This window comes from Gymnodraco acuticeps, unplaced genomic scaffold (assembly GCF_902827175.1).
Source record: "Gymnodraco acuticeps unplaced genomic scaffold, fGymAcu1.1, whole genome shotgun sequence".
Taxonomy (NCBI): domain Eukaryota; kingdom Metazoa; phylum Chordata; class Actinopteri; order Perciformes; family Bathydraconidae; genus Gymnodraco; species Gymnodraco acuticeps.
This window is the reverse complement of record NW_022990135.1, coordinates 1,790,240-1,807,002: the sequence shown is the minus strand read 5'-3', so window position 1 is coordinate 1,807,002 and position 16,763 is coordinate 1,790,240. Positions and strand designations below refer to the sequence as shown.

At 39.1% G+C, this 16,763-nt stretch overlaps 2 protein-coding genes across 2 annotated transcripts; one reads left to right on the top strand and one right to left on the bottom strand.

The window, feature by feature from the left end:
• The first annotated feature begins 49 nt into the window (after positions 1-49).
• LOC117546643 lies at positions 50-9,243 on the top strand. The gene is made up of 11 exons (XM_034216957.1): positions 50-353; positions 5,268-5,411; positions 5,506-5,634; positions 5,754-5,911; positions 7,653-7,737; positions 7,835-7,924; positions 8,415-8,435; positions 8,666-8,686; positions 8,795-8,821; positions 8,902-8,955; positions 9,050-9,243. The coding sequence occupies exons 1-11, from the start codon at positions 278-280 to the stop codon at positions 9,082-9,084; spliced, it is 840 nt and encodes a 279-aa protein (XP_034072848.1). The 5' UTR covers positions 50-277; the 3' UTR covers positions 9,085-9,243.
• Positions 9,244-10,908: 1,665 nt separating this feature from the next.
• On the bottom strand, positions 10,909-16,148 carry slc19a1 (solute carrier family 19 member 1). The gene is made up of 6 exons (XM_034216919.1): positions 16,071-16,148; positions 14,677-15,217; positions 13,165-13,912; positions 12,424-12,616; positions 12,188-12,329; positions 10,909-12,001 (listed from the first exon to the last, which is right to left on the bottom strand). The coding sequence occupies exons 2-6, from the start codon at positions 14,947-14,949 to the stop codon at positions 11,801-11,803; spliced, it is 1,557 nt and encodes a 518-aa protein (XP_034072810.1). The 5' UTR covers positions 14,950-15,217; positions 16,071-16,148; the 3' UTR covers positions 10,909-11,800.
• Positions 16,149-16,763: the final 615 nt, after the last annotated feature.

Below are 16,763 nucleotides of genomic sequence, written 5' to 3'. Positions count from 1 at the left end.
ACAATCGCCTGTAACGCATATATAGTGATTATGAAACCATTTCAATTCGAATAAAGACTATTACATATAAATATGTTGTCCCGGTGGAGGCGGAGACTGTTGAGTCACAACGTTCACTTTCAGTCTCTCCCACAATTTATCACTCACTTTGATTTAATCGGGAAATCTCTGCTTGTAATGTGTTCATCCTTAATATGACTTAATTTGACATGCTGCTTCTGCTTACAACAGAAGCAGTTTAGTTTCCATCTTGTTGTTGACAGTTTAACCGACGGAGATGTGGCCGCCTGTGTTCTCCATGATTGTGGCCGGTGTGCTCTGCGTGTTCCCGGCTGTCGTCTCCGCAGACTCCGGTAAGGTTATTACGGCTGGTTCACTTCGTAGCTATAAAGGGTTTCATACGTATAAATGTGCGTTATATTAGGGTGCAAGTTGTGTAGCTAAATGGAAGTGTTCGTTATCAAGGACCACGCCCTGTGAGAACCAGCATGCAGCGATAACTACATTAACTGCAGAGCAAAGCGATATCAATTGTAAACACTACAGAGGGCATTAGAGGGGGGGGGGGGGGGACTGAATGGAAAATAATCAAACTGTAAAACAGAAAAGTTATCATACCAAAGAACAGTTAGGCACAAGGAAGGGGTGTAATTGAAAATAGTATATTTACTTTTTAGAGTAGAGAGCTATGAAACTTGTATGTCTAATCCAGTGGTTCCCAAACTTTTTGTGCCCAAGGCACACCAAAGGACAAGTAAAAATCTCAAGGCACACCTATTGTGCAAAATAGCCCTTATAACACGTGTTATCACTCATATCATGTAAAATATCTGTAAATGTGCCTAATTATTTACTAATGCAAAATAAAATGTGACAAAGACAACTATATTACTCATGAAATATTTATTAACGAAATATTTCAGAAATTAATTTGAAACTTTATCAAATTAGGCTTCATCAAAGCAGCAACACACTCATTTAAACCAGACAGGTCACAACATAAAAAATGAGCCAAAGGAAACTCAGCAGAAATTCAGCACAGAGAACTGTCAATGCAAGGAAGCTGCATTGTCCATGGTCCTGAACTACAAATTATAAATGTAACATTTCAGCAATCAGCATTGAAACATGTGCTATTGTAAATATTTTGCCGATTTACAAATTAGTGAGATACATGTGCCTGTCGGGACGCGCAGATTTTTTTAATCCTTGGTGGCACTGAGGAGAGGGCCACTCACAAATCCTGTTCAACAGAGAGCCGTGACCTCCTGTTGTTCTTCATGTAAACCAGAGTAGAGAACGCCAACTCCAGAGATGGGGTCGTTACTAAAAAAAATGTAATATATTACATATTACTTATTTTTTTAAAGTAATATATTACACTACTTCGTTACTATCTACATAAAGTAACTCGTTACTTTACTCGTTACTTTACTCGAGCACGTACGAACTGGGCATGCGTGAGTGGCAATAACGTTACTTACCAGCAGGCGGCGGTAGTGTGTATTTGTCATTCAAAACAGGCAACAACCGGAAGACAGAGAAGAAGAACAGACTACGTGATATAAACAAACAACAAATAGCGTGTGCGTTAGCTTCACCTTAGCATGTGTTCTTTGCAGGTGCTTGTTGAGGTTTGACGTGGTGTTTCCAGCAGTGGATAACAGCTTCTGGCCTGGACACAGTTTGCACCTCACCGTCACATTCCTGTCTATTCTTCTGACAAACTCAAAATAATGGGCATACCTCCACCCCTCGAAAGTTATCGCTGACTCAGCCATGTTTATGCAGCACTGCACCTGGAGATGTGGACGCGCAAGTCGCGCAGATTACGTACATATAAACCTACAAAGTACTGATATAGTAAATACAAAATTAAATAATACTTTTTGTGTAGTTGTATATTGCAATAATAACGTATGGTTGTCACAAAATCCCACGGCACACCCGGACTTGCCTCACGGCACTGCCGCGGCACACCGTTTGGGAACCACTGGTCTAATCTACCAACACATCCTCACTCCCAGGTCGGCCTATGTTGACGTTATGTCAAGTCCCCTGTGTCGGCTTTTTCCAACGCAAGGGGGGCCCTTAGCGTCCATTTTCAACGCAAGGGGGGGCCCTTAGCGTCCATTTTCAGCTTTCCGGGATGTCCATATGCTTCTATGGACGCTCATGGAAGCACGGCATTCGTTTGTGTCGGCTGCCCTTAAAGGCAATGTGAGCGTCCATTCTCATTGGATAACGGAGAATTGTACACCCGGAAGTAAGTATTCCCCTTACTGTCAATTGATTTTACAGTGATATCTGCACTACTCATCGACTAAAAAACACCAGATTATCCTTGTTAATTACACAACATTGATTGGTTTAAATTGTATGCAATGCTTTTGTATTTTTCCCCTTCGATTCGGAGAAACAAATATTTTTTCGGAGTAAAGGATGGCAGAAGACACTACACTACCCAGAATCCCCAGCTATCGTTTGGACTACACCATGTGCTCTGTTTGACGTCACGTGATCTTCAAATTTCTCCCTGCAGAAAAAAAAAACATGGACGAACTTCGTTTTATTCTCGGTGGAAAATGCCTATTTTAAAGTTAGTTTGGCCATTAAAATGCGTTTTGATGTCATTTGATGAGAGAAATATGAGTTGTTATTTCAGGTGATGTGTGCAGTGGATGTACATGATCTTTAGTTTGCCAGTTATTACGAAGATGACTTCAGGAAATTGCGTCAATAACGTTTTCATTGTTACCAAGGTGGTTGCTAGGGACGCTGCTATCGATATTATTTCTGTTATGTTGTGTAACTGTTTAATGATGTTATCTTTATTGCTACCCCCTTCCCCGTGAATGTATAGTGTAACACACAGCGCAAACGTATTAGTTTAACAAAATCCGCATCTAAAGATAGCCGACGTTATTTTCTCCTGTGCAATTGCAGTCTCACATCTCACAGCACATCGTCATTAACAAATACCGGAAACAGACCGAAAACATTTTTTTCAAATAAAATAATACTTTATTCCGAGTGTGCTTGCTTTTCTCTTTGAAAGTCATCACATACCGGCATTGTAATACACGGTTCGGCTGCATTAAATATTACATATCTGCCGTAGTTCTGTATTTATAGAGCCCTGATGAGAAGACTGAAGGAACTGAAAACGTGACGTGGATCATAAATAGATCAGCCATTAAACAACATCTTACATTTCTTTTCACACAATACGTCTGCTTGCAGTATCAACACTAATTCGGCTGACTTTTATATTTGATCCAATTGGTAGATAGGCTGTATTTACACCATAAAGGTGCACAGCTGATATAAAGGGACACCTACTGGTTAAAGCATGTTATTGAATTTCATTATTTTTATTATTAGATATTAATAGGATCCCTATAAAGTATATTCATTACTCGTTATTCTCTACTAATAGTTAATTAAAGACTGTATATAATTACTATTTTGCACATCCCTTTCAAGATTTCCTAAGGTTTATTGACATATCATATAGGCCTACACAACTATGGTGTAGTTATGCATTGAATGAAAAACTTGGGTCGCAGGTTCCTCAATAGTGCATTACAAGACATCTATCAATATTTGTGCATACCTCCAGCAATGTTAACTATGTTGAAGCACTTATTTTAACTGATATTATACATAATGTATTATACTCTTATAAGATGTATGTAGATATTTCATCTCCGGCCTTGTCAGGTATTGAACAATCAATAAATAAAGAACACAGAATTGTTGAATATAAAACACAGAATTTGTGTGATTATACTAAATGATTTACAAATAAACACCACTGCATATTTAACTGTTACACATGCTGATGTAACGCAAATGTTCCAACTTGGGATCAATAAAGTATATCTTATCTTAAGCTGATCGATGGCTACTGCCATATTTGCAAAATGTGCCGCTGAACCTTGACAAGTGCATGTTTCAGGCTTATCCAGTTTTGGACAGTCTGCGTGGTTCCATCCCATTTCAAGTGCTGTTCGAGGCTCGGTGTAACCCTCAGAGCACACTCTCCAATCACAGAGCTTGAGGACTATCATGGGGTTTGTCAAACAGAGCACATGGTGTAGTCCAAACGATAGCTGGGGATTCTGGGTAGTGTAGTGTCTTCTGCCATCCTTTACTCCGAAAAAATATGTTTCTCCGAATCGAAGGGGGAAAATACAAAAGCATAGCACACAATTTAAACCAATCAATGTTGTGTAATTAACAAGGATAATCTGGTGTTTTTGAGTCGATGAGTAGTGCAGATATCACTGTAAAATCAATCGACAGTAAGGGGAATACTTACTTCCGGGTGTACAATTCTCCGTTATCCAATGAGAATGGACGCTCACATTGCCTTTAAGGGCAGCCGACACAAACGAATGCCGTGCTTCCATGAGCGTCCATAGAAGCATATGGACATCCCGGAAAGCTGAAAATGGACGCTAAGGGCCCCCCCCTTGCGTTGGAAAAAGCCGACACAGGGGACTTGACATAACGTCAACATAGGCCGACCTGGGAGTGAGGATGTGTTGAATCTACATGTGCCAGAAAATACTGAAAATGTCTATCAAGCCTCACAAAAAGCAATAATATAATGTACTAGAAACTGGGTGAATATTTACATTCCAATATAAAGTCATATTATTTAAAAAAACAAAACAATGTTTATTAATGTTTTGGAGTAAAGCATGTTTTTATGTTTATCTATGATTATTACACATTATACAAGTGTGTCTGTTTTGGGTAATTTCTAATCAAAGCTAAGGTAAATGGAGCAAATATAATATATATATAGTTTGGGAAGAAAAGATAATACAGAAGAGCATAACAAGTAATATAATAAAATACTGTATGATTGCAGCAAGCAGTTGCTTCCTTTTATTATCTATCAAGAATCAATATATAATGTTTTTCCCACTTGTTTAGCATAAGGATTTTATGGTTCCTCCCCATTTGATCCTTTAAAAATGTATTTGGATATTTTCATGAGCAATTTTTAAATATTTTCTGACATTTTACAGAGTAATCTGTTAGATTATACTTTAATATACAAGTACATTACACTCACAAATTAGTTTTAACCCTCTGTTTAATAATCCTTTTTTGTTTTTTAAAAACTTCTATTATCTATTATTGTTATCTTTGTGAGTCTCTTATTAGACTCACCTACTTCCATAATTTAACAAGAGTACAGTGAATCATTTAAAAGGATGTTTAGAAAATCTGAAATCTTTTTTTCCCTCCAGAGATCAAAGTCTACAAGCAGGTGGGCGATGACGTTGTCCTCAATTCGGGCTGCGGGAACATCAGGGAGATATCGTGGAAAAACGGGGTTAACATCGCCATCGAATGGGATGGAACGAATATTGACTTGTATGGCCATTTCGAAGGTATATATTGAGCGGAGTTCAGCTCTGTGGGGTCAAATATGTCCTCGAGTTTAATTGATGATCCAACCCTAACCATGTTTTTGTCTTTTTAAAGTGCGTGGTGCCCTGAACACTGCAACTGGAGAGATGACGCTCAGAGAACTGACTCTTAATGACAGTGGATTATACACAGCAGAAATGAAAGAAGTGGCCTGCAAGTATCCAACACGTCTCATAGTCATCCGTAAGTGCTTCGATTACACACACTAAAATCAAGTTAGCAGTGTAGACGTTTGGTGTTTAAAATATGGTTATCTGCTACATCATGACTATAAAAGGCCTGTTTTTTTATTTTATCTCCAGTTCCCGTTCCTAAACCCACTGTTAGTAAAACATGTGACGAAGAGATGACCAAGTGTACGTTGACCTGCGATGCAATCATCACCAACGCTGAGCCGGTCGAATATCTATGGAATTCAGATCATTCTGTCCTTACAACTCCTGTGCTAAACATTACAAAGGTATTTTAAACGGCAAAGTGTGATGATGTGTGTTTTCTCTGTTGGTTACCCAGAACCTTTTTACCCATTACATCAGTTGCATAAAATGGTCTTTAAATTACAAAAATATCGCAATTACTCTGGGGAATATATATCATTCGATATCTGCTTACCCTCTGGTTCCAAACTGAACAACAGATAACTGCTAACAACTGTGCTCGATTGGACCGTACCAAGTAGTGCATGGGCATGGGTGACAATATTTTTTTGGAATACATTTGTAGTTATTTAGAATTACAATAATTAAGTTGATGAACAGTTGATTGGTCTATGGCAGGGGCGGACTGGCCATTGGGAATACCGGGAGTTTTCCCGGTGGGCCGGTGCTGTGCGTGGGCCGGAGGGCCAAAAATCCTACCGGCCCACATTTGTAAGTGTTCCGGCCACTCCCTTTTTCTTTTTTTTTTGCTTACCTAAATCCTATCGGCCCACATTTGTAAGTGTTCCGGCCGCCCCACTGGGCTGGGCTGGGCCGTTTTGATAGGCTACCTATGTTCTATCTATCAGATAGTTTCACTTTCACACATCAGGCCCGTAGCAGCTGTCACTGTGCAGTGAACGATCAGGAGTGAGTGACTGAGAGACCTAGCTGGCAGTTGCTTACAGATGGATAAACAAGCACCAAAGCGTAAAGGCGTTTTTGTATAGTTTGTGTATACAGTATTGTAGCGAGCCCTGGGTTCAGAGGGAGGGGCTTGTATAGGGGAGGGGGGGGGGGGCAGAGAAACGGGGTTCAGGGGGAGTGGCTGTACCCCATGGGCTGTACCCGTAAAATAGAAAAGGGGGAAGTGACGTCTGACTCAGAGGTCGCGCGGCTGTGGAGAAGAACGTGTTGCCCACATTCTGTTACTGAGTTTAGGCTAGTTAGCTAGGAGGTTTATTGTTTTGGGTGCAGTCACTTTTGCCTCCACTTGCTGTTCAAATAAATGTTAAGAGAAAAAGTAAATCTGTTTACAGTTCTGTTTCATATGGGTGTTGAGAGATGTATCCATAGATTTAGTCCCTAATGGTGCTCTCAAAGTGCACCAGATTGATGCATTTAACTTCAACATTTAAAAAAAATCTTCCCGGGGGAGCTTGCCCCCGGACCCCCCTAGAGGAGGTGAGGTCCACCACCTGTTAAATTGTCTCACCCACATTGAGGATGCTTCCTACGCCCATGTTTTATTCCATGTGTCAAGTCAGGCAAATTGGGTCCAAATGTTATTGCATCAATGATCTGTTAACATTAAAATCACTAAATATATGCTGTAACTATTTTGCTCTAGGCAACTCAAGGGCTCAGGTAATGTGATTACTATATGAATAATGGTCCAAAATAACATTAAATGCATAGGATTGTTTGTTAAGTAACATACCTTCGTCGCCGGCCGGCCGATACATGCCGCGCATTAAGTGGGCCTGTCTGTCAATTAATCCCCGGGTCACTTTTTCCCCCCAGTCCGCCCCTGGCCTATGGGGAGGGGCTTAATGCATATAAGTGGTTTTGGGGGAGTCTGATGTTGGCTTGTTTACATTTTCTGAGAACTGTATAAATGTGTGGTTCTTTCTTGTCATTTCGGTTTTCACAATTTTTGCTGCAAATAAAAAGCACTTTAACTACTTTGCTTAGTTATTGCATCAACACTTTTTGTAACACAAACCTAGTGTTAAATATCTGTATAAATGTGAGCTAATGCTACCTTTTGATCTTCATTTCTAGGACGAAAGTTCAAGCACGTTTGAATGTTCGCTGAACAACCCGGTCAGTCAACAGCACAGCGAACCGTTTACAAACCCTTTCACTCGTGAGTTATTACACAAAGATTTCATTACTGATTCATCTCATTTGTATCCAGAATATCCTGATATAAAGCCTGCTGTTGTCTTTTACATCACCTGCAGGAAAGCTGAACATGTCCGCAGGACTCACAGTCCTCATCGTTCTGCTGGTAGCTGTGATCCTGACCGCTATCATTCATAGAATTAAAGCAGGTGAGAAACATAACACCATATCAGGGACACATTTGTGCCGAAACTAATCCGCGAATAATGTTAAAGTATGTTATTACCCCTATAATGAAATGATATCCAATGATAAGACAATTACTTCCATTGAGCAGCATTTACACACTGCCATACATTTAATGACTGGAAATCCAACATGTTGTCTCGTTTAAGTGAAAAATACAATCTGCAAAATGGGTTCTATATTACCAGAAAAATAAATATATGAAGCTAGAAAAGTTGTTCATATATTAAAAGATCCATCTTTGCTCACTACATCTTAGCCTTTTATGAAAATGTGGAAAAAAAGATTTAAATATGGGAAATATAAATATATAGTGCTGTTTTTAGTTAATTATATTAATAGTTGGAATTGGCTTATCCAGTCGATTTTGTTGAAGAGGTGTCTGTATTTTAAATACATCTGATAATAAAGAGATAAGTACCACATTTAATGGTTTTGTTTGATTTCCTCTAGGGATGTGGTTCTTTGAAAAAGGTAAGAAATCTTTAAAAGCATTTAAAATGTAGACTTAAAATACTTTTTTACGTAGCTTTTAATAAATAAAGAGTGAAGTCCATTAATGTATGACCATTTTGTAAGGGGTTATCTGAAAGGTATTCTGGGAAATGTAGGATACGGCAGCATGATGTATGGTAGAATTTAACATGGCAGTATGAAAGGAAACGTGATAAATCATGACTTTATTTTCTGTTCTCTCTCTGCAGCATCCATGCCATGGGAAGCAGGTCAGTAAACTCACTTATGGACACCGCAATGCTTTACATTTCAAACCATGGACATGTAAACATAACTTCTTCTGTCATGTGTTTTCTGTTTTCTGTCCACCACTACAGACTTCTGGAGGAAGCACGAGAGACCACGTAGGTTTCACTCTGTCAGTTTCCCGTATTATTCATTTCTAACTCTATATTATAATAAAACAACTATATCATTACTACAGAAACAGATGCTGCTGAATCTAATGGCACCGCTGCTCAAGAGGGATCAACAGAAGGTAAGATACTAAAACAAATGCCCTGCTAGTCTCTAAATGTACTTTCTATTCATCTAAATCGATATATAACAATATATGTGACTTTCTTTGACAGAGGGAACACCGATGAAACCAAATGACGAAGCATGAAGAGGAAATGTAGAGGGGCACATATATGTATTTACAGTACATATATTATTGAACAATGTGTAATAGTGGTGAAAGCTACATGCCTCAAATCATAATGAAGAAGCAAAGTGAGGGAAAATATATATTTAGTTTTTATAAATATATATTTTAGACACAAAAAATACTTGTTTAAGATCAGTAACAACCATTTTAAAGACAGTTTGATTGAGTCAATTTCTGTCAACAGTTAGCTTTTTGCGGTTAGGATACGTTTTTAAATAAAGGCAGTTTTCAAATATAGCACTTTTATGTTCAAAAACAGTTTCTCCAATGCAGTTGCCACAAACACGAAATAAGCGTATTTCTCTGACAACAACCTCTGCTGATAAAACCTTCCATTAGGATTACGTTTATAATTAAAAACAACCAAGACGTATTATAAAGATGTCTTTCAAATGGGATAAAAAGGGGAACTTTCTGGCTAGACGACCACAATGCTGAAAAGGGGAAAAGGGATAAGTGCCAAAATATTTTACATTTAGCATTTAAATGCAGAAATGTTACTTTTAAAATACTTGGAAGGGAAGTATTGAAGTTACTGCTGAACACTACAGTTGCAGTGCAGACATAAATAGTAGGAGAGATTTGTGATGTTCCTATGAGGCACCGAGGGGCCTCGCAGCTTAGACAATGCCAGGAAACCTTTGCAAAGCTCCCTTTCCTGAGATAAGACATCACCGACGGGTACCTCGAGCTCATAAAGCCAAGAATTTCTGGAGCAGCCTCACAGTGTTGGAGAGGAGAGTGTGTGTCTGGGGAGGAAGTGCACTGATATCAGAGGGGGAAAGAGACGCCATTGTGTCCAACAAGCAAAGCATTGTACTGTAATGCAGCGAATACTACAGGAGGCGTGAACAAAGACATTTCAAGCTTGGAATAAGTCAATCAGATATTTGTGGGGTTTCCTTAATGGTTATTATCATTTACCAGATTGTTTTCTCTGCTTTTATTTTGGAAATGGTTGAAATGTGTGGTTTGTGGATGCAATAGATGTGAGTTACTAAATGCTTTAAGACTTAAGATTTGTGAAACTTACACCCTTTTAGCTTAGTATTTATTGTAGATTTATACAATGTAGATGAAGGGATTTTGTATGGGCTGTGTGTGTAATAAAACTATAAGAAAATAATCCTGAAATGGACCTTATTATTTTATAACTATTTACAAGGCTTCTGTCTTTCATTTTTGTAAAACATAGTACAACATGTATCCACTTGAGGGCAGCAAGTGGACACAGTTCACTTCAAGCCGCTGCAGACTTATTAAGAGTGACTGTGTTTAATTTATCTTCAACAAGGTTTTGTGAATAAAGGAGTTTAAAATGTCATCGTTATGTTTGATATTAATAAACCTATAAATTACCTTGCAGATTATATTGTATATTTGTTTCAGACAGAGGGTGAAAAGAGGTGCTGCAGTATGAGAAAAAGAAATACCTTTTTGGTCATTAAAGCATGGAGACATGTGTGACAGAGGTAATAATACTAATATGAACCTGAAGAGGAGCAGTTTAACATTTAAAAAAAGATATGTTGTCAGACGCCAGTGTTCAGCTGGAGCAACAAAAGAAAAATGTACCTCCTAAGAAACGCAGAGAAACAAATAATCGGTGGAGTCTCTGTCTTCATGCTGAGGCTGCAGCTGAAAAAAACAACTCTTACAAAGAAAGTCAATGATCAACATCTAAAATACATTTTTTACTTGTATATCTTAACCTGGTTGCAAGGATTTTACCGGCATTATCCTTGAAATTGACAATTTAGCAACACATTCAGTATCAGGGAATAGATTCATGTTATAAAATATTTTATTTGTGACTAAGAAATAAACATTTGATTAAAGTCAGTGTTTTTCCTTTACAGCAGTCGGACAGATTCACAGTCACATTATATTTCAGCAATGATTTCAATCAATAATTATAATACAGTCAAAACAAGTCAAAACAACTTGTGTATAGTGTACACAATTCCTTGTGTTAAAACAAGGGACACAAATCAGCATTTTCATAAAACTATTGAATGTCTGTGGTTCCTGTTTCATCAATAATAGTTTCATGTGTTCCTATGTTCTCCGTTCTTTTTCCTGCAGGTTTTTATTAAACAAAACAGTCGTACTTGGACAAAAAATGAGCCAATAAGCAGCAAAACTAACTGCTGCTACGTTTTCCTATTGTCCGAAATATTCAATACAAATAAATCACACTATATAACATGCTACATAAAATCTGCAGCTTAAATTAATCTGATTGTACGAAAATTATGTAAAATGGGATTTTCCATACAGAAAGGTAAACTGTATCTTACTAAAAAAGATCCAAAAAGGCACTTATTATTATTTGTAACATTAGGTAGGATAGGAGTGTGAATGAAAAGCTGTTTTAGAGTAATACTAGGTGATCACATAGTAATCATGGCGCAGCGTTTCAGATCAGTGAAACAGTACAGGTCAGCATCCTGTAAAAAAAAAACGAAATAAAACGCCCTGTGCTTAAGATGATTTGTTTTGGTATAAAGTAAAAAAACAAAGTAAAATTTACTCTTTTCAGTTACAAAAAGTTTCATGAAGGCACTTAATGATTAAGACTCACTTTAGTCTCCTCTGTGGACATTAGAGGGTTTAAATGGTAAAGGGTAAAAACTCATGTACGTCAGATATTCGTCCAAAACACTTCCCGTCGTTAAGCTTTGGCACTGTTGCCGTTAGATAAAGGTTCTACCTCTGAGTCCGCAGTCACCGGACTGAGCTCTGTGGGCGTGGCCTGTTTGTCGGCCCCGGCCCCTTCCCTGGCTTCGTTTCTATAGTGACGGATGATGACCACAGCGGCGCAGACCAGGTAGACCACGGTGAGGATGGTGAAGTAAACGAAGTACACCAGGAACTGTAAGAGAAGACATCTTTGAATGAGTGGAGTCAATCATTTTAGAAATGTTATCGCGTTAATCACCATAATACACAAGCTAAAGTAACAATGTGAAATAAAAGCTTACTAATTGATGTACTGGTGGTATGAGGCACATCTAAGGACACACACTGCCAGCGTTCAGGTAATTCATGTCTGTTTTACCTGAGAGTGAACGTCCAGCCCCAGGCCTCTCTTGTCAGCAAATATGAGGTTGATGATGCTCTTCAGTATGGTCCCAAAAAACGTGTTGATGCCAAACACTAAGGCACACAGCTCCTTGTTGAGAGACGAGGCAATCTGGAACCTGTGAGGATTAAAGAACGGATGCATCAGAATTCAAGTATCCCGCTCCCCTTTCAGAAAATGTGTTTTGATAACGTGTTTTAATTGTGACTCACGTGGCAATGGGCACCAGGCATTGGTAGAAGCCTCTGAAGAGGACGTAGGCGGCGTAGCAGATCCAGATGTTGTCGGTGGTTCCCATGAGGAGCAGCAGCGCCGCCTGCAGCGCTGTGATGACGCCGATCACCAGCTCGGACCACACGTTCCAGCGGATCGTCACAAAGCCGGCGGCGCAGGAGGTGATTGCACCTGCAGGGAGAGAGACGTCCATTTAACTCTTGTAGTAGCCATCAATGTGTATCATCTGTTTGCTTAACAAAAGTAAAGAGATTTTGTTCAAACCAGGAGATTAACTTCAACTTATATGGAAGTTTTGTTCATTATTTACTTCTTTTTTTTTACAATATAACTTTTACTGCTTGCACGACTTCCAAGTTATTTAAACAAACTGCTACCTTTGTTCGTTACAGCTGATTAAGGGCCATTAAGGATGACGAAACATGAAGTAACCGCTCAGCAGAATAACAAATTTAACGAGCAGTCGACATCGTTTTCACAACTGACGTAATTCCTCAGACTTTGATCTCTGGATTCAACGCAATATTGTTGTCTTGGTGCTTAATATTGACATTATGCAGAGGCACGCATATGTTTTTCTCATTATGCCATTATGTAGGTGGGGGCTTTAAATAAGCCCAGTGTGTCTTCCTGCATGGTATATCATCGGTTCTCTGTTATATTGGTTTTCAAATTGTGCAAAACCACAAATACAAACTGTATCTGAATAAAAGTCTCACTCAGCAGGGTAGAAGCTGCCTCCACTCCCCCGTTATAAACGTTCTTGTTCTCCGTGGCCGGGTAGACTTTGTTCCACAGGATGTGAACGTAGAACAGGACCAGGTAGTACCCGGTGGAGTTGAAGATCCACCACAGGGACCAGAGCCTCAGGTTGGGCCTCCTCACAATATTTCTGAGCTCCAGCAGCATCTGCGGTAACACAGAATCCCTCCAGCGTGACTTGGGTTTCTCTTTCGGGTTCATGGCGGCCACTTCTGACTTTTCCGCCACTTCCTTTTGCTCCTGATTCTGTGTCCGGTTGAAGAACAGGGAGCGTTTAGGCCAGGGGAGGAACATGGACAGCATCAGACTGAAGCTGACGAAGCCTATAGATATGGCGTTGAGGGTGTAGAAGCTGACGCGGCCGACAGAGATGAATAACTGTCCCAGCACCGAGCTGGTGAACACCCCCAGGAGGACGGCGGTGCGCGAGTATCCCGCCACTCGCTGGTAGAGAGCGGGGCTGACCATGGAGAAGATGTAGGAGGAGTACGCCACGCGGCACGCCATGGTGATGCCGTAGAAGAACTCCATGAACTGCATCTGTAGGAGGGTGGTGCCCAGCAGCAGGAGGATCCAGATGGCCACCTGACTGATGCCCTGGATGATCAGGACCGGCTTGTAGCGCAGGAGGTCGGTCAGCAGGAAGGCCGGTACCAGCACAACCATGTAGGAGTACGTCAGCACAGGAGTGATCTCATTGGTCACCTGGAATAGTCAATGAATAAATCAGCGAGGCGGGTGAAGGCTACAAATTTTGTTCACATCATGTTTGTGGTACTGTATTATATGCAGTCGAGCAAATAAAAATGATTAAATTGATGCAATATAATGTATTATAACATGTAAGCAAGCACTACTACAAACTCCTTAAAATGCTTGTGGAGTTTATTCCATGCTTGCTTGGTACAATTAATCTGGAACATTTGACTTTTAAACAAGAATATTGGATAACGTACATTTTTTCCTGCATATTGGAGACATAGTGAAGTTGGTTTATATAGAACAAGTCATGTCTGACTTTTATCCATAACAATGCTGTATACACATGTAATCCCAGCTGATTACAATTTAATTCAGGAGCAGCTTATTTCTTGAAAATAAGCACTGGCTTGGCTGTAAAATTGCCTTGTTTTAAACATCTAGTTTCAGGAAATGTCTAGTTTCTAGATTACAGGAAATCAAATCTTGGTATGAGGTCAATTTGAGAAAAAGAAACTCTAAAAATCCCCGATCCACTTTTCACATAGCAGTTTGGAGGAATGTGAACTTTAACCTGCAGTAAGATGGATCAGCAGACTCTCAGTCTCCACAGGACATTCATTAAAAGTGCTGTGTATTGAGTGCCTAACTGCATGTAGACAACCTTAAGAAAGACTCTTACAGGTTAACTTCATGTCAGGTTAGTATATCTTGCATATTAACCAATGACTGCATTTCATTTTATTTTTTTTAAACATTCTACCACTTACCTCTTGCCTTGTGAAGTTCTTCTCAGTACTGAGTAGATATGGTGTAATGAAAGGCTCCCCAGGCTTTATCGAGGACATAAACCCAAAGAAACACAGGAATATTACGGCCCATTTCCACTTCCTTGGCTCTACGGCTGCCTCTGTGGGACCCTCGCGGGGAGACGGGCCCTCGGAAGCAGGGACGACCATCTCCACGTCTCCATCTTCCTTCAAGTCCATCTCTTTTTCCCCCTCTGATCTGTCCCCACTCCCTGCTGTGTCATCAGCGACCATTGTGATGCAGTGTTTCTATTTCCTGCCGAGTTAAATCACCATGTGAGGATTTGTTTTGTCATCAGCCTAAATGAAATGAGGAAACTAAATGTTGTGGGGTTCAACCAGACTTCGTCTCCATGACAGGAATGGTGTAAATATATCCATTTAGTAGGATGGTTAAAATGCTAGATGCTGCCATTTGCATGTAGAAGAAAATGTTGACCTTTGCTCCATTCCACACTGTGACATTTTCTATCCAGCGGCCTGGTCTGGTGTCATTGTTAACCTGAAAAGATAACAATGTTGTGAGTAACTCAGACTATTTTGACACTGTGCAGAAAGGTGACTGTAGCTTAATTCTCTTTAACGTGGCTTCTACAATTAACACTTAATCACTTGTTTTGTGTATAAATTATGAGACACACTGGAAAATGCCCATCACAACAGCTTGTTTTGTTAGACCCAGCAGTCAAAAAACTATTCATAAAATAGTATGCAAATAATGAGTTGAATAAACTGGAACTTGGATTATTTACCCTTTTTCTGTCAAACTAAAATCAGGGCTTTCCAACAAAAATGTTCACTATTGATTCAACAGTGGGCAAATGTGCTTGTTAGAGCATATTTCTTGCTCAAAAATTAATAAATATTATATATAAATAAATATTTATAAACATATGTCAACACATTACAATTAAACTGATATGACTCTGGAAATATGCTCCTGAGAGATGGATTTCTTGGCCTGACGTTACGTGTCCATTTTTGTAGGTGCAAGGCAAACAAGTTACACAAGCAGTTCATAGTAAACACAGTGAGTTAGCTGCTAATGAGCTAACGGTGCTAAAAGGTTATATTATTTCTGTGTCACAACGACACTAAAATGCATACAATCGCTTAATAGCACTTATGACCCAGGTGCGAAGTTATAGCTAGCTAGCAAGCTGGCTAATAGTGTACAATTATGACAACAATGCCGTCTCGTTGCTGTTTTTTTCCAAAAAATGATAAAAACATTATCTTCAGAGAAAGTAACTGACAGCCCGTGTACGAAACAACATGCTGGCTACATGTCAAGAAAACACTTTATAGTTGTTTGTCATTTTTAGTATGCAAGGAATTGATAAAACGTCCCATACCTCGTGAGGTCCATCTGAATGCAGCAATTTAATTTGTAGCTGCCCAGTCTCTGACAGCATGCTCTTCTGTCATCGCAAGGAGTTCTGGGAAATGTAGTTCGGCAAATTTAACTGCTGCGACAAAGCTGGTAAAACCCTGATTTCTCAACTAAAAGTGAATTAAACTGGATTTATAAATGTATAATACGATGTAAGAAGACACACACTGACGATTATGTCCGTGCAATAGTTTTTATGTTTTATTTTGCAAGGGTTTTGCTCGCCCTCTGCTCAACACAAATATTTAAAGATACTTCTCATGATAAAATATTAAATTCATTACATGTTGCATAACAATATGATGTTACAATATTATACCTAACTGATAATGTTACATTATATTACATTGCATTTAGCTGACACTTTTATCCAAAGCGACTTACTTAATAAGTGCATTAGACCGAGAAGATACAAACTTGAAGAAAACAGAATCATATAAGTACATCAGGTTTCATAGAGCCAAAACATTTCAAGTGCTACTCAACTGGCTTTAGATAAGCCAGTCCTCTGTTAGTATATAAGTGCTTTGTTAGTAATTCTTTAATTCTATCGCTCGAAGTGTTAATATTGTGTAACTCAGTAGAGATAACATTGCAAAGCCTTTTATTTGTAATGAAGAACATATCAGATCATGAAATGTGAATAGCATTTCTA